The 18,723-nt window shown below is 39.6% G+C and overlaps 1 protein-coding gene across 8 annotated transcripts in view; it reads left to right on the top strand.

Moving 5' to 3' along the window:
* TEAD1 (TEA domain transcription factor 1) overlaps nt 1-16,226 on the top strand; it is a 177,264-nt gene extending 161,038 nt beyond the window's left edge. For all 8 annotated transcript variants that reach the window (XM_079966636.1, XM_079966635.1, XM_079966642.1 and 5 more), the window contains 3 exons: nt 5,324-5,464; nt 6,564-6,716; nt 8,374-16,226. In XM_079966636.1, the coding sequence (XP_079822762.1) occupies nt 5,324-5,464; nt 6,564-6,716; nt 8,374-8,487 (408 nt within the window). In that variant the 3' untranslated portion in view covers nt 8,488-16,226. The remainder of the gene's footprint in view (nt 1-5,323; nt 5,465-6,563; nt 6,717-8,373) is intronic.
* The last annotated feature ends 2,497 nt before the right edge of the window (nt 16,227-18,723 follow it).

The following is an 18,723-nucleotide window of genomic DNA, read 5'->3' as shown; positions in this document are numbered from 1 at the left end:
TAATTGACAGCATTTGATTCAGAACAGACAAAGGGAAAAAGATATTCACACAGCATAAAATTAATGTATTTTTCTGCCCCAATATGTGCTGAAGGGCCCTAACTAAAATGTCTGTAAAAGAAAATTAGACAAAGGCAGGGAGGTTTAGTCCATCTATGGTTATTAGCCCATGATGGCTACAAAGAACTGCCTTTGATCTCAGCCAGTCGGGGTTGTCTTAAAGCTATTTCTTACCAAATACAATTTCAATAATGGCAAAGGTCAGCAGTTATCCCACCAGATTTACAAACCTAATCTCCCATTCATTTATACGTTTTGATCAACCTTCATCTCATAGGAACCTCAGGTGGTGAACCCAGTACAGTAGAATAAAAGTAAAGTGAAAACAAAGTTAAAACTTAACATTGCTTCAATAAAACAGTTCAGCAGTATGTCAAAATAGTATTATACAAATCCAGTGTCTCTGTACTTTAACCAGTCATCACAATCAAAACTATTTGAAGTATTCAGTGCCGCCACTAATTTTGAACAGCCGCTTGATTTAATAAATTTATTTTCAATCCTGACAGTTCTTACAGCAAAACAGATAACCGTTGTCGTAGTAGTGTCATGGTTCCGATCAGGCACTGAGTAATCTAGTTTGTCTTTTTAAGTAATGCCAAAATCTTATTCAAAAACCAAGGCAGAATATTTATTCAGAACTGTAGCGTGACAGGTTTTCAATCTTGCCAGCCCTGCAAAGGCATGAGTAATTTACAGCTAATTTTAGCATGTTAGCACAACATTTTTAAAACTGATCCAGTTTACCAAGAGCAAGCTTCCTTTACTGCTTGTCGACATTATGCTCACTCTACAACTGGTAGTGAAACAATCTGCAAACTGTCACCTGCCATCTAGTGGAACAGGTTAGCAATGCTGACTGCACCATCAAGACATCCCTGCATGTAAGAATCCCTGATGTCACAAAAATGCTGCTGTTAATGACTGTTGTGTAGCCAGCGCTTTTTGTAAAGTCAAACTGAGGGCTGCCTCAAACCCTGCATGTAGGTAGGCTGCATACTGTGTGCCCTACTGCCCTGGAAGATAACATTTCTAAGAGGGGAATGTGAAACTTTTTTTAAAAAAGCCTCATTAATATACATTTGCCTGATGTGAGATTTTTGAGAGCTCCCACCAAAGAATGCTTGATCCACAAACAGATAATGGATGGTCGTAAAAGGACTGTTGACACATGCAGCAAGTTAGGACCTTGAAGGTATGGTGAAACGACACAGTTTAGATCTGCCCAGACTCTTCTCCCGTGGTATGCATTTGCATTAACATCCTAGAGCCATTCCATATGCTATAATTACCATGTGAAAAGGAACCCCATTCTTGCTGTTTAGAACTATGAAGGGTCCCTTCCTATAGCCCCTAAGGTGAAGGGGCTTTAAATTCTTCTTCAACTTGTGCCTTTCTCTGTGCTGAGTCATAATTACAGGGGTGGAGGAACTGCTATCTGGGCTTTTTCCAGCGGTTCTCTCCCTCCTAATTTTTCCCAGTGGTTGAGAGTAGAAAGCAGGGAATATTAGCTGCCACCAAGTGCTTCAAGCCTCTCCAATGTTCCTTGCTGGTAGAGAGTGAGCCTTCCGAGATCTGAAGAGGCAAAGCTAACTGCAACATGTAGTAAAGTTTGTAACCCAGAAAAATATGCAAGTTTTCCCTTCTTCCCTATATTGGTTCCATGCAGCAGTGCTCCTGTTCTGCTGCAGTTCAACTTCCACCAAAACCTGTTGTCCTTCTCACCGTCTGCCATGGTGGAACTTACATAATTTACGTAAATTACATCACAGTACCTTGTTCCAGCCCATTCATTTCAATGTAAAGGAAATTCAATGCAAATTGGGGTGGGGACATGTAATCAATTAAATGTAGTTTTCGGTAAGAAGGCAACAGCGAATAGCAGTTGTATTCACTGGGTTGATTTATGGCCTGGAGATGAAATGAATAAATGAACATCAGAAAACTTCTGCTCCCATTTTCTCTGACAGCCCAAAACTCTGATACGAGCAACCACTTGCCTCTCACTCCAGATTTGAAGGAAAGGATTGGACACATAGACATACATTTGCCCTATTTATATATTACATCACACTCAAGGAAGCAGCTGGAGAAGGTGGCTATAATCCTGTAGCTCTGTGGTGTAATCATGTACACAGTTTGCTGCAAGTGTTGAATAGGCATGTCTCCATCTACCATACCATTTTTTTGATGAGGTGTCCTTTCATAGTTGTGACCCCGTGGGCAGAAGTCTTGTTTATATCTTGGCCTTTTAAGCTGAGATGCGTACATCTGAACCCTACTACAGAGTATTTCCCAGCTTTGGCCCCATCCATCTTGTGCCAGGCTCAATGTTTATATCAACAAATGTATCGTTAACTATACATTCTCATATTTTGTGTACTATTTATTTGTGCAGTATCTTGGCACAGTTTTCTAACTAAACCTGTTAGCATGAGATATTAAGGATGATTTCATATCAGGTGGAATGAAAGATTGAGATATTTTATAAGTGCATGCTCTGAGCTGGCTCAGTTCAGTGCATAATCTCCTTTTGAAAGGATTGATTACGGTACTTTTATAAACGCATTCGCATGTCAACCCGTGAATAAGTCCCAATGAAGACAATGAGCCTTGTTTTCTGAATAAACATGTTTAGAATTGTGCTGTTGCAATATTAGACGATTGCAATATTGCCTTGTAATGAAAACCTATTTGTGTGTCTGAACACCATTGCAAAATGGAGAGCAAAACTCTCATTCTAAGAAGTGTGGGTGATATTAATAAGTGCATTTTAATGAATACCTATCATTTTAGAAATCTGCAATGCAAACAAGCAGTTCTAGAAAATAATGTGTATTGTAATTAGTGCACTTTTTTTTTTAAAAAAAAAAAGATGCTTTGAAGTCCAAAGCATTTTTGAAATTCAAATGTGGAATGGAAATAAAGGAATCTGCACAATAAAAGGGCATTAAATCATGTCCAAAAATCTCTCTCATTTTATAGATGTAAATATATGCCATAATTAGTGGCAAAGTAACATGAGTTGGATGGTTAGGTTTGTTCCTATTCTTATCATGTAAAATAGCTGTGACCTGAAAAATATAATGCTGTTCCTTTGTCAGGCACTGTTAACAAATAATGAATTCAGTGTGGTTAGTGTTCAGAAAGAGCTCAGCCACATGGTCTCCTCCCACGTCCCTCATGTGTGTCTGCTGCCGTCTTTAGAGGCATGTTGATTCTTTGTCTCCTTCATTCACAAAAAAGCTATTGTAATGTGTGTTCCCCCCCCCTCCTTAGATGTGATTTTTATTGCATAACGGAATGAGACTTGGCAAGCGAGTTGCCGTAGAGAGATGAGGTCAGCTGTTTGGACTGACCGTCTTTAGCCAGCATTTCAGAGACATTTGAAACAAAACTGAGATGGAAGAAGCCACTCCTGCTGCTTTCGCCCCCTCTGTTGCCTCAGAGAGGACCGTTGCTGCACGGCGAGCTTTATGGCACTCGTGCAAAGCTCTTCACAAGCCATTGCCCGCCCGCCTGCAACTTGGTTCAAGTGTGCTGGTTCCCCTGAATGAGTCAGAGAGCAGCTGGGAAGTAGAGTAGCTTGGCCTGGTCATCAAAAGCCCAGCCATGTGGCAGACCTGGAAGCGTTTCCAAAGCTGCAGCACACAACTGGCAGCAAAGTGTGCCAAAGATCCAGATGATGCAGTTGTGTGTGTGTGAATTGCTTCACAATTTGGAATCTCTGCTCTTTGAGCCCTGCTCATTGAGAAGGAGGGGAAGTCTAATACGCTCATATGACTGACGCCTCACAGCGTTTCCACTGTAATTGAAGCCTCTGTGCTGTTTAACAAGTGACCTCTCCGTGTTCAATTTTAACTACTGAATATTTGTGTTTTAATTATGCTGCTCCCTTGGGAAACCCCCTCTTTTTGTGGAAAAGGGCTTTGTAATCTTTCTGCATTTGCTGCTTTTCTGTTGTTTTGAAGACTCTATTTAGGCAAGACTATTGTGACACATGCAGGCTGCCTCCTCGTTTCCCCAAAGACCAAGAACACTTACCCATGTGGAGTGTTTTTCTTGTCTGCAGCCAGCTCAGTTTGGGGGCATGTTGTGGGGTTCTTTTTGATGCATCGTGTCCAATAGTTGAGGGTCTTGATATGCAAAACTTGCAGCGCTCCATGCCGACCAGTTATAGTATATTGATAGATGAATGCATTATATACTGTAATCAACAGTCAGTAATAATAATAATTTATAACAATTTATTATTCGTACCCCGCCCATCTGACTAGGTTGCCCCAGCCTTTCTGGGCGGCTTCTAACATATATAAAAACATGATAAAACCTTAAACCTTAAAAGGTTCCCTATACAGCCTTCAGATGTCTTCTAAAGGTTATATAGTTACTCATCTCCTTGACATCTGATGGGAGGGTGCTCAACAAGGAGGGCACCACTACTAAGAAGGCCCTCTGCCTGGTTTCCTATAGCGTCACTTCTTGCAGTGAGAAAACGGCCGGAAGGCACTCAGCGCTGGATCTCAGTGACAGGGCTGGATGATGGAGGTGGAGCCGCTCCTTCTGCTGCAAATTTTAGGCACAGAGAATATTTTTTGCATCTGCTTTTTAGTCTCAGTATGCAAAGGCACCATTCAGACATGCATTACAGAAGCATTCATCCTTCACTTGAAGAGCATATTTCCAGCCAAATATGGGGCTGGAGAATATATGTCGCTAATCGTTTCGGGTTGTAGTGGTGGGGGTTTTTTTATGGACCTCGGTTATTTGACTATGTGGCTGGGTTAGCTATCCAAATCCAATTCCAGTCTGATCTTCAGGGTCTAAGCCGAGAAATCTTTATTCTTTCCATGGAACTGCTGTATCTTTATATTTTTAATTCCTTGGGTTAGTACTTGGGCTGTCAAAAGCTTTTACGATTTGGAAGCGCAGAACCCAAGCCTAAGAGAAATAGCGCAGCTGTTGTCCTTGGCAATGAGAATTGTTTCAGGGCACTCCCTTGAAATTTGCCTGGGGCTGCAGGTGTGTTATCTGCATCCCAGTCCCATCTTGCAAAGCTGCTGTGCAAAATCTGCTGGCAACTCTTTTGCAGCTGCAGGAAATATCAATGCAATTTGCTCTTTTGTGCTCTTAAGTCTGCTTTTGATGGGGATTGCTAAAACAGATCAATTTTTATTTCAAATGACATTCATAATAAATACTTTCTCTTTTTTTGCAATAATGTCGGTAGCTGAGGAAGCATCTGTTGTTGTTTTTCCTGCAGGCGGACTTAAACTGCAACATCCAAGATGATACAGGAGCATTCTATGGTGTAACTAGTCAGTATGAGAGCTCAGAAAACATGACAATCACCTGTTCCACCAAAGTCTGCTCGTTCGGGAAGCAAGTGGTAGAAAAAGTAGAGGTATGATTTTCAAACTTGCTGCTTGCCTGATTGCTGCCAGGTCACTGTTTTCTCTAGAAGTGTTTTTTTCCTCCAAGCTGTCCTTGGTTTAACTCACTGAGCTTACAGCAGAGTAAGCCAATTTGGGGGACACCCAGATGTTGTCGCACTACGTCTCTCCTCATCCCAGAGCATTGGCCATGCCGCCTGGGGCTGAATGATGGGAGTTGTAAACCAACAAGCTCTGGAGAACTCTGCATAGGCTACCCCTGGTTTGCAGTTAATACTAATGCAGGATCCTGGTGGATCTCTACATAATTTTGTACTATGGGCTGAATAGAATAGACTCCTTACAACCCAGTTTTGATTTGCTTATCCATTTGGAAGAGGGGACTCCTCTAGGAGGGCACATGCAAAGCCATGAATGTCTGTGGTAGCTCTGATATTCTGAAGGGCATCCTGCATACCGTGCAGCAGCACCCTCTATTATACGTTTACATTGTGCATGTATGTATGTGTATACATGCATACATGCATGTGCACACATGTTTCCCTGTAGTGGGATTTTAGTGCAGGGGTTACATTTCAGTTGGAAAGATCCACCGTTCTTCTGTTCCTGCTCACAAATGATCCTTAAAGAATCAGTGCACACATGCACACAAAACTTGAATTAAGTGGTGGCCCTGACCAAAAGTTCCTGGAGTTGCAAAGTACCAAAAAGAGTTCCATGTGAGATTTATTCTGTGAGCCTGAGAATGCTCAACACATTGAATAGAGAATATTAATAGTACATTCAAAACATTTCCCATCTCAACAGAGAAAACAGGAAAGCCCCTGTAATATGGATTTTAATTGTTCCTTCAAGCCCTAGTTTATATCAGAGCCACAATATCAAGGCAGCATTTAAGGTTATTTTATAAGCAATACATTATTTCCTCATGTTCCTTTTATGAGAAACCGATATTTTAGCTACATGGTATGTTTAATTTAGTTGAAATAAATTTTGATTTTAATATCCTAAGATGTCTTTATTTTATACAGTGGCTGACATTTAAAAATAAAAAAGAGCTTTTCATTCATTGATAGTTCCATTCTGTTCTCTTTTGCCTTTTGTCCTTAGACTGAATACGCACGGTTTGAGAATGGCCGGTTTGTGTTTAGAATAAACCGCTCTCCAATGTGTGAATATATGATCAATTTCATCCACAAGCTCAAGCATTTACCAGAAAAATATATGATGAACAGCGTGTTGGAAAACTTTACAATTTTATTGGTAACGTTTCTCTCTTTCACTTTTTCTGGCAGTTTTCTGCAGTTCTTTGGGAGCAGGCAGATTTTTATTTGGTTCCTTTTGAAAGGATTAGAAATTCCATGCCCTTGAGTTAAGTACAATGTTACTGCCAAATGTAGGTTCTGTGCTTTAATCTTGGCTTGCAGAACCTCCAGTCTTGCTACTAAATCTACACAGCGGTCCAAACACTCTGTACTAGGCAGCTTTACGAGTTACTGCTCCGATATAGGAGGCAGCCATGGAGATGTGGCTTTTCTGTGGCAAATCCACCAGAGACAATTTATAAACTGGACCTCTTTGGTGGAGAATTGGATGCATTTATATATCTAGTTGGCCACTCATTAGCCTCTTTGCCTTGACCCTGGACCTAGAACCCAGCGGGGAAAGGAGGATGTAATCTAGCTGTAGTAAATAATATTTCTACTTCTAGAATTCACCCACTGCTCATTTAGCAATAGAGTTTGCAGTAACAGGGGGGCAGTAATCTTTTCCTTGGCCTGGGTGAGTTTTGGGCCTGGTGTCCGCATTGGTTGTCCCGCCATAGCTGTGATTGGAGACATGGAAGTCCTGGTAAATTCACTTCCTAGTTGGTTCAGAGCGCCAAGAAAATAGTTCTTCTCTGGGAGACCTGGTAGTTTACTTTGTGAAACAACTCATTTCAAGCTATGTTCAATGTTAATCACCTATTTTGAATGGATCTATCACAGTAGCTTTTGAATACCCTAAGAACATTTTGGACTCTGGAAAACTGACCTGCATGGGATCCCTCTTTGTTGTTTGCCTCACCTTTATATTTCCTTCTTTTCCTCCTCCCTCCTCTCTCCTAGCTTCTGATTTCCTACCCACTACCCTTCTTCTAAGCCCTTAAAGATTGGGTTACGCAGCTCCGATTACAGAGCTCCATCATAGCCTTGTGTTCTTTTTCTTGCTTGGCCTTAAATTCAGGGATAAGTGGAATAGAACATTTGGCTCACGGTGGCTTTTTGCTTCTAGATCAGTTCTGCTCTTACCAATGTACTGCTGTGCAGTTTTGCACATTCTCAAAGAGGAGAAAGGAGATTCCTGCAAACTGTTCCTTTAAAATCTTAGCAGCTTGGTTTTCCCAGGAAATATTCCAAAAATATGCCTCTGGAAGCTTCCCAAAAAGCAGATCTGCCTTGCCAGATTCTTTCCCAGAAACTCTGTCAGAAATATGGAACTGCAGAACCTAGGTCAGAATCCAGTTGAGATGGTTTCCATGAGAAGTCCTACTCAATATGTTGTAGACTACATAGTGCTGGAGATACGGGAGATAGGATTATGCACTCTAGTAAAATATGGTTTAATAATAATAATAATAATAATAATAATAATAATAATTAATAATGTTTCTCATACCCGCAGAGTACTCTTTAATGTCTATATGCACTGAGTCAAAAGTCAGCATTAGAGAGGCATTAACCAAGAAACCTTGACAGATGAGAGGTGTATGTCTTTTCATATATGAGAGTGAAATTGTGTGTGTGTGTGTGTGTGTGTGTGTTTGTATCTCCAGTGATTACAATTATATATTTTGCTTTTGTTCCTGTGTTAGCAAATGACCCGGTTTCTAATGTCTTGTCTTTTTTCCTTTTCTTTATATGTATAAAAACACAAACAGGTTGTAACGAACAGGGACACGCAAGAAACCCTACTTTGCATGGCTTGTGTATTTGAAGTTTCAAACAGCGAACATGGTGCACAGCATCACATCTACAGGCTTGTAAAGGACTGAACAGTTATTTATAGACATGTTTTGTTTAACTCCTTATCAAAACACAGACTGTCAACCTCAACACTAAGTGGCAGTTCCTCTGGCTGAGCTTTCCCCTACATTTTTCTAAACCTCATTTTAGTGTGTCAATATATATTGTAGCTGTGAAATTCTGGTACAGTTGTACAAATTCTTTCTAAAACAAAGTGTTCTTCAAATTTATATATAAAAAAAACCACCGTTCCTTGGGAAGACTATATTTAAGAATTTCAAGGCCTTTGTGGAAGTTTTAATTTTAGTTGTTGTTGTGTTAGAAAAATATAAGACAGAGCGTTTGCCATGGGAAAACTTAACAGCAATTATAAGAGTTTATGAGGTGTTTTGTCTAAATTAATTTTTAAAAAACCCTGTTTTTAAGATGCTAGTGAAATTGAAATGAATTTTAACTATAAGCATAAATTAGCACACAAATTATTCTTAGAATTATCTTCATAACTGATTACTGTGGACGATACAAACGAATGTAATTCACTAAATTATTTTATAACTGTAACTCAATTTCTGTTTGAAGCCAAATGACAAACATAGCCTTAAAAATGCCTGATGGGAGCAGACAGGTCCTAAAAGTAGGCAAAAAATATTATTTTTCTTCCCTCTGTATTAAAACTAACCACCTAACCCATTTAACTTTTCAAGCAGGTATTGCAAAGCGAGAAGACTTCCTCCCTTTTACTAATTATATCTAGTGCATTAAAAAGGTATAAAGTATTGTACTAATAAGGACATTTGTTTATTTAAAAGATGACTCGTTTTGCAATAACTAGGTAAATACTGAAAAATTAGACTTATGGTGTACGTAATCTTTTGTGTGTGGTTATATATTATATGAACAATTTGTTTTCATTTTGTTTTTCCTAATGAGTCTATAAATTGCAACACCAAAATTAGTGATAAGCAAATGTAAAGGGGGGGGTGGAATTAAAGTGACTGTTGAATTACAATTAAACTGTCAGCTGAAAACCACAAAAAGCACTGTGGTTGAGATGATAATAGATATACAATCAAAAGGTTCATCTGTTTTTAATGTCTTTAAAATGCTAGAAAATCACAGGCTTCGCCAAACAAAAAAGACACAATTATTACTTTATGAGCCCCATTGAAATCTCCTTCTCTTTCAGCTTGCCTGAAAATGCAAAAACAGGAGGGTTGTCAAACACTTGACAGACCACAAAGTGCAGTACTTTGGGGGGTTAGAAGAGAGGTGACAATCCTCATATATTGATAAACATGGCATGGGAGCCTGTACAAAATGGTTCCCATGAGCAACAACAACAACAAGAGGTGACTCCATACCCATGCACTTCCTACCAGTGAGTACTGTCACCCAAAAAAGGCCTGACAATGTATGTGGCTTGTAGATCACAAGTTGTGTAGGCCCATCTTAACAGGATTTGTTCACTCAGTAAGGTGAAAACTCTGATAGTTAATGGCCTCAAACCATGAAGCATATGAATTTACACTGGATCTTATTATCAATTCCTACAGTCCATTTTCAGACTTCCTAGACATGGTGCACCCCACATCCCCTCCATCACTGTAGAAACATTTGGTGCTCCTAAGAACAAGTGAGGAAGAGCTTTTTTCAAAGAGGTATAAATCTATTATCACTACACAAGATTTGATTCCCCTTCAGAGGCAGCTTTTGTAAATATATATTCTTGCCCGACGTGATAAAAGGCTGAAAAAGTATCTTGGAACTGGTTTATGTTATTAGTAAATGTTAACCTATAATACAGGGCGGGCAAACATCAGACTTGTTGGGTCTACTTTTTTACCACCACCCCAAAATCCATCAGTCAGAGCCTAGTAAAACAAATAGAAATAAATCATAGTTAGAATGAAGGAACATGGTCCATCTGAGCACATTCTGAGTTTGGAGATTTGGTTTCAGTTGTAGAACTAAACTGAACATACAGTTCTTTCACACAAAAGTCTACTTTTAGTTAGCTGCCTTCATTTCAGCAGCCGAATTTAGATAGAAGAGAGTTGTGTTAGGTAGTGAAAAACTGCAAATCACCCAGAAATCTATCACTACATGAGGTTTGTAGGGTTTGATGAGCTAGAAACACAACAACTTTGCTACAGTTCCCATTCAAGGATTTGCCTCCCTCTGCCTACTGCCTACAGCAGAGGTCAGCAACCTTTTTCAGCCGTGGGCCGGTCCACCGTCCATCAGACCATGTGGTGGGCCAGACTATATTTTTTGGGGGGAGGGGGGATGAACGAATTCCTATGCCCCACAAATAAACCAGAGATGCATTTTAAATAAAAGGACACATTCTACTCATGTAAAAACATGCTGATTCCAGGACCGTCCACGGGCCTGATTGAGAAGGCAATTGGGCCGCAACCGGGCTCCGGGGCCTTAGGTTGCCTACCTCTGGCCTACAGCCACTTATGAGAAGCTGTATAGCCCACAGGATGAAATCATGAACTATGGAGAATGTCTTTCTTTACATTAAGGCACTAGGTCAACAGCTATTGCACTTTGAAATGCAGCTTCGTGCATCCTTAAGAAACATATTCAGTGTGCTGCTTAGAATAATTGTTACTTCAGAAAGCAAACTTCTTTATGCCTGCATAAAACCTTTCACCCTGTTAGAATCCAACATGGGGGCAGAAAATGCTCAAGGTATAAATAGCTTGGAGATTTGCCCTATTCAATTGTCAGAGGAGCTACTCAGCTTCTGGAACACTGCAAAACTGAAACACGTTGCATGCAGTCTTCCATTCATGACTCCTATTCAGCCCTTCTCCTGGCATGCTGCAGTCAGTCCAGTACTGTATAGCCTCTAGGCTCTGCAAGCTGCATGCCTTTTGTCCTACAGACATTAAAGCAGATGAACCTCTCAGTCATTTTAACTCTGTGAACTGTAAAATCAGATGCTTATATGGCTGTAACTCTTCATCAGTTTTTAACACTAACGGAGAAATAGCACTGCATCTTACTCATCTAAAGTAGCCCTTTATTTTGAAGCACTTGGTGTTACAAGTCTAAAACTACTTTTTTTAAAAAAAATGTTACCTTTTACGAGGCTTTTGGTTTTGATGGATTTGTTTTTTAAAAGAAGTTGGACGTTTTTAGAATAAACGTGCATCTCAAAGCAACCCCTTGAGGTGTGTGGAAGAGCAGTCAGTTTGCAAACCAGGTACACTTCTCTCTTTTGCGTTAATGCAGTCTGGGACACGATTTATGTAATAACTCTGCTGTTTGAAGAGTCACAATGTTTCTTGCATCTCCACTTTTGTAAAACCTTCCCGGGAGCTGTTTGCCTTGCCTTTACCTTTACGTTGGGTGTAAACCCCCTGTGCATGTTTCTTCTGGAAAGCCTTAAGTCTGTCAGATGTTTATGTGGGTTGTGTAGTCCAAAAGGCTGCCTGTAAACTGTGAGCTCTTTTGTAAGCTGGAAGCATCTCCCTTGTTAACTGTTACTTTGTCGTAGGAACTTCTTAATTCCGAGCTGCCAAAGCATTACAATATGCAGTGCCTTAGTGCTATAGTAGAAGTACCTTTTAGCTTATCATGCCAATCTTATGTAGTAAATTAATTGGTTTACTTAAATAAAGGAAAAAGGAAAAAAAAATCTCCCGAAGAGAAGCCGTTTGGCTACTTGGCCCTAAAACACCGTCCTATATAAGTCACCCTGTCACTACATAGTTGGAATATCGATACCAAAATGAAACCTTTTAACCGCGCTAGAATTTTCTGCAAAAAGTGAATTGTATGAATAATAATGCTGCCTTCTTAAATTCTCATGACCAAATACTTAAACCTTTGTGACTCTCTGCACTCTCGCATGCAAGTGCCTTTGGTTTTGAAATTCCAGCTTAGAAAAGTGCTGCCATAATAAATGACAATTTGTAGAGACCAAAAATATTTAGAGATCACCATAATGCCTTTGGTTTATTGGAAACAGTCAAAACTAACAGGCCTCCATTCTCAAAAGAGTACTTTTTATAGTAGCGTGCTTTTTGCAAATCACAAGAGTGCATCATGCTGGAAAAACTATTCTCTATGTTATTCAACCGTTTGTGATTGTTTATGCAGCATTGCTGGCTGGCAAGGATAGGAAAGCGGTCAGTATTTCACCCTTTGCCATGTCCCTCTCCATCCAGTCTTGCATCTGAGTAACACGAGCCCATATAAATAGCAGAAGTTCAGGCAAAGGACAAATTTGACTTTATCATCATCATCATCATCACCATCATCATTATAGTAGTTCTAAATCTGTGAAGATGGTTTTCTTCTTTAAATTTGCACTTGTTTTGTTTACAAAGTTGAGCAGTTGGATGCCTAAAATTGAAAATGAAAGTGTAGAAGAAAATGAAACAGTGCATTTGACCTGTGCTTTTTAGCACCAAATTGTTAGGAATAAATGTCCTCGGGGAGACCCTTGAACAGCACCATTTCCTATTTCATTGTAGGAAAGAGTGCCGTTTTAATACCACCCATGCATTTGGGCAATACCATGTTTTTCGAGAGACATCAACAGCACTGACATTGGTTCAGAGGGATACAACGTAATTAATAATCACTGAGAACTAATAGCAGTAAAACCAAAAGCTTGGCAGAGGAGATTTGTAGCTGTGAATACACTTTTGTTTTTAATAGACAAAAAAAAATCTAATAATTTTTATTTAAAATTAGTATGTGGCACACAAAGTGGTAAATATATGTAGTTCTACCCCTCCCTTTTTCTTAAATTTGTATTTGTTCACTTTCTTCTGACATCTTCATCTAGTAAGGATTGCTTGGCTTCAGAAGTACACGGGCCCCAGTCACACTTAACACTAAGCCGAACTTGGTCTTGGCATGAATGAGCAAGTGTCCTGGAGCACAATACGAAAATCACAGCCACTTCACTCTCCTTCACTTCTGCTGCTGCAGTGGTACTAGTAACTAAGCCATAGTTTGGCTTAGCACAACATGTGAACCCAAGCTTATGGTTTGTCTCCCTGCAAACAACTCAGGAGTGGCACACCAAGAACAAATCTTGGTTACAGTTTGTGTTTTCCTTGAAGCAAGATAATTCATGAGCCCAGGTTCATAGAAAAACTGTGGCTTAGCTACTGGTAATGTGGCAGCGGCGTGGCTAGGGAGGAATAAAGCGGCTGTGGTTTTCTTACTGTGCACCCGCATGCTTGCTCATTCATGCCAAGACGTATTTTGGCTTTGCATTATGTGTAAATGGTGCCAAAATAGATCTACAGCGATTGAATATATCTGCTGCAACAGATATAGGTAAGCAAGTGGCTGGAGTATATTTTATTGCAAATGAATGAATTTATTTATTGTTTGGTGTACAAAATTGGAGGGGGGGAAATAATGGTACAATTTGTGGCAGTTGAAACATAGCTTACTTTACAAATGTAATGTTGTTCTTACTTGAATTCTAGAATGATTTTATTTAGGTACCGTACCACTATACTGAATAATTTGCAACTTTGGTAACTATTTTCCCACTTCCTACCCATGCTAGAGTCCATTCAGGTTGGCAACTGCATTGAATTCAACTTTCCTGTTTTGTCACCTTCAAGTAGCAGAGTGAACTATTACACTGAATAGAAGTTGGCTTGCAGAACTTGAAAAGTTGAAATCTTTATACTTTATTTCCTTGATCTAATTCCTAGGGCATTCTTCCTTCTCTATGGCTCAGTTTGGACATCAAGCCAAACCATGATTAAAGATGCTTAACTATGGTTTAGTGTGGTGTCTACAAGGCATGGCTATGCTAATTCAATCTAGTAGTAAAGCATCATCTAAAACTCTGGTTCAGAGGAGGTTTGTGATTCATATTCTCCACTACCTATGGTTCGGATGTCTGAATTAACAGACCACCATAGGTTGGGCATGGCTCAGCTTCTGGAAGCTGCCGCATTCTGGCAATGGGTGTGAACTTATGAAGCTGAATGCGCAGAGGTGGGAAATGAAAGCAGACAAGTAGCTTAGAACCATGCCTGCCGTACTCTAAATCATAGTAAACACAAACCATGACTTGGGATGTCTTTGAGAATTTAGTAGAAGTCAGTTACAGAGCAATGCACTAACATTGGCCCACATCATCAACTGAGGTCATGCAACATATGGTTCTTTAGGGACCAATATACGTTCACTGTCTGTGGCTGCTGTTGAGAAGCTCTTCTGTTTGCTTGGCAGTCCATGCAACAGAGACTAACACTCCCTTGCATCTGCCATGTCTGCCGTTCTAAATGCACACCAGGGCATCACACCCTTGACACTCTCGCCAAGCCCTGTCTATTGTGGGTCCCTACAGTGCATGGTAAAACATTCATTGGGGGCTCTTCAATGGAGGTTGGGTGGCCACCTGCCAGGGAATTTTTTTGCTGTGACTCCTGCATTGTGGGAAGTTAGACTGGGCTCTTTCCAACTCTGCAATTTTAGGATTTAAATATCGTTCCCTGCCCCATTGATCACCGGTATGGAGAAGGGTTTGAGTGCAGCCACCATGGGCAGCAAGTAACATGTAAAGTGGTCCTCATTTCAGTCCTTACTCAGGTTGATTTCTCTCTCTCTAAATCTGTTCCTTTTCTTCCTTCTGGCCAGCACCCTGAAAAGAAAGACAGGGTAATTTGAAAGATAAAAGAAGTTTGGAAGTCTTGATCTCTAGCTTAGGAAGTTGGTCTGGCAATGAGATACTTTATATATATATAACAAACTAAATACATTTTGTCAGTTAGCTCTTTAAGTGCACTCAGTTCACAGAGAGGATATGCCCCAGTTACCTCCTTTCACACAAGTTCTTTTTTTTTGTTCAGCATTTTGTTTCTGTTCTCTTTATTTCAAATGGGCCTCTGCTTCAGGCTCATGACTGCGGATAAAAAAACAACGATATGTGCCTGAAAAAAGACAAAAGAATTTTATAACAGTTTTTAAAGCCTGAATAGCCTTTAATTCTTTAATATCAGTACGTTTTATGTAAAACAGTTTTCTTTTTGATTTTGTTTGATTTGCCACATGCATTTGTTCACATTTGTAAATGACTTAATGGAATTCTCACTTTGTTTATTTGTGTAATGTGTATAAACTGGGTTTGTGACTTAAGCATATTCATATATGGTCAGTGGTTACTTTAATATTGTACTGCTGCTGGTTATTTTTTTGGGGTGGGGGGGTTGTAGAATCTGCCTTTGGATGACAAAGTACCTCCTGCTTAGACATGGAGGGAAAGCTCTTTTTTAAAAAATAAAAATATATATGAAACTTTTCAAATCTTGTCTTAACATATTTTGAAGTTTTCAAAATGAGTTTCAATCAAACCTTTTGGCAGTACAGTATTCTTGTATTTGTTGTTGTCTGTGTGTAGGTACTGGTACCTTCTTTGTTTTTTAAAAAAATGTTTTAAGTGTTGGCTTTAAAGTGAATTTATCTTTAGTATGATAGTAATATGAAAATTATAGGGTTTGTGTGCAGAGAATTTTTTTATAAAAGTGCTTTGTAAAAAATATGTATTCTAGCTTTCGCGGTACATATGTGTTATAACTTTAATATCCATGACAGTTAAGTGCAATTATTTCATCACTCTAAAAATGCTATTTTTGTGTCGGTTACTGCAGGTGTTCCATGTCTTTGCAAAGTGACACATTTTGATGCCTTCTTGATAAAGTGGTAGATTTTTTTGTAGCTTTCTAGAAACTTTGTATTCATACAGTATCGATTGAAAATAAAGAAAATAAAGTCATTGCTGCATCTGTTTTAATTTGACTAGAAACCGTCAGTTGTGGGAACATTGCCTGGGAACTGAAGGAAAGGACTGTGTCACTTGACAAGACTGAAGTTCTGTATTATACCATGTTCCACGACACTGGTGCCACCACATTGCCAGGCATTCCTACAACCGCAGGGGCTTCAGTAGTTGGGGTGGAAAATCAAATTACTCTTGAGATGCTGAAACTCTTAAAAGAGGTGCCCCTCCTTGAAAGAAGATGTCCAATGGAGACCAACAATGCTTCCATTAATACTCTACATCTTACAAATTGCATTGCCCAGGTGTGCAATTTTTAGCGTATCTCCTTTGAGAGAGAATGCTGGGATGTCATTATGACAGGTTTTTTGAAGGGGTTGCCTGCTTATTGCAGCAAAAGGAACAAAGAGTCTTGTGGCATTCAGTTAAATAATAATAATAATAATAATAATAATAATAATAATAATAATATTTATACCCCGACCATCTGGCTGGGTTTCCCCAGCCACTCTGGGTGACTTTCAACAGAATATAAAAATACAATAGTCTATTAAACATTAAAAGCTTCCCTAAGCATGGCTGCCTTCAGATGTCTTCTAAAAATCTGGTAGTTGTTTTTCTCTTTGACATTTGGTGGGATGGCGTTCCACAGGGCGGGTGCCACTACCGAGAAAGCCCTCTGCCTGGTTCCCTGTAAACTCACTTCTCGCAGCGAGGGAACCACCAGAAGGCCCTCGGCACTGGACCTCAGTGTCTGGGCAGAACGATGGGGGTTATGTGTTATGTAGTCCACAAAAGTTGATGCCACAATAAATTTGTTAGCTTTTAAGGTGTCACAAGTCCTTTTGTTATTATAGTTTGACAGTGGAACGTTCTCCCCCGGAAGGTGGTGGGTTCTCCTTCCCTGGGGTTTTTAAAGCAGAGGTTGGATGGCCATCTGTCATGGATGTGTTAGCTGAGATTCCGGTATTGCAGGGAGTTGGACTAGATGGTCCCAACTCTACGATTCTATGATTGAATTGACTCCACTTAAATCATGCTGAGGTGATGTTTTGGCTCCATCGCTTTGTATCTCTCCCTAGGAGCAAGACTCATCAAACATGGTGAAACTTACTTCTGAGAAAGTATGCATAGGATCCTCTCATGCTATAAGTAAGTCTTTTACACTAAACCACAAGTCAGCTACCAAGGAGGGAGGGGGGGGCTAAAAAATGAAGTAATGTGAGATTCATTTAGTAAGAGTATTGCATCATTTGAAGTAAGATCATAAGGGGGGGAAATATCTGTTCCCTCATTACATGGCATTATCTCAACTCTCTTTAAAGCCATGGAATCAAGTAGTGCTATTTTGATAGGATAATGGAACTGATAGATTCATTGAGAGATGAGGGGGAATATATATATATATATATATATATATATATATATATATATATATAATCCTTAATGTTTCCACAACACTCATAGAGGCTGCATAAATAGCAGCCCAGGCAATGAATGGAAAATAATCTTGCACCAGCCATACTAGATAGGTTGAGCACATTAGTAACTATTTCATTTACACGGTGAAATGTCATGGCAATGATGTACGGCAGGCAGGCTTGAAGATGTGGGAAATATTCATGGAGGCAGACGGAAGGTCAGAGGTGAAGCTGGGGAGAGGGAGTCTGCTGCTTTCATCAGAATGATCAAGAACTTTTGAACTGTTCTGTCATCCTCAAGCAACTGTTTAATATGCAGAATACTGAGCTGTGATGTTTAATTCCTTCAGAATAAGGTGTGAGGGATATGTATTTTTTTCAAAAATCAGTAGAATTTCCTGTATATACTGAGGCTGCAATACTATAACCACTTACATGGGAATAAGCACCATTTAATCCAACTGGATTTACTCCCAAATACATATATATAGCGGTTATGGTGAGAGAGAAATTAATTTGCATGACATGTGTTGTGTGTGCAACACAGATCATTCAACATTTATTTATATAGATATTTCTGCCTTCCCATCTTTCCTGAGAAATTCTCTCTCCATTCCGTACTTTATGCTGTTCATGTTGCCTTCCTGATTCTCTCAGTATACACTCCTGCTGAGGGATATTTGTTCTACATAACTTACTCACCAACACACTTTCCTGAGGAGGAAGTCTTTCCTGCCTTTTCTTCTCAGATCACCACTGTATAGCTCTGCAGATCTTCCATGATCATTGGTTCTCTTCACAGTTGCTTCTCTGGCAGTCATGGTAAGGCTGCTACAGTTGAATGATTTAAATTCTACAGGGAGCAATGCTGTTTCAAGACATCGGAGATCATTCAAATATTTCAGAAATGTGGACATTTTCCTTAAATAGCTACGCACGTTAGAAACCGAATTAAAGTTGTCGTGTTTTGTTTCTGCTTTTTAGATTTTCACTAAGTAACTGGATCTCAGCAGTGCTTTAAATATTTGTTTGAAGCAACATGTTTTGATAAATAATTGGCAGCCGACTTATAC

This window comes from Podarcis cretensis (genome assembly GCF_951804945.1).
Source record: "Podarcis cretensis genome assembly, chromosome: 1".
In the NCBI taxonomy this organism is placed as follows: domain Eukaryota; kingdom Metazoa; phylum Chordata; class Lepidosauria; order Squamata; family Lacertidae; genus Podarcis; species Podarcis cretensis.
This window is presented reverse-complemented; position numbering and strand designations above follow the sequence as displayed.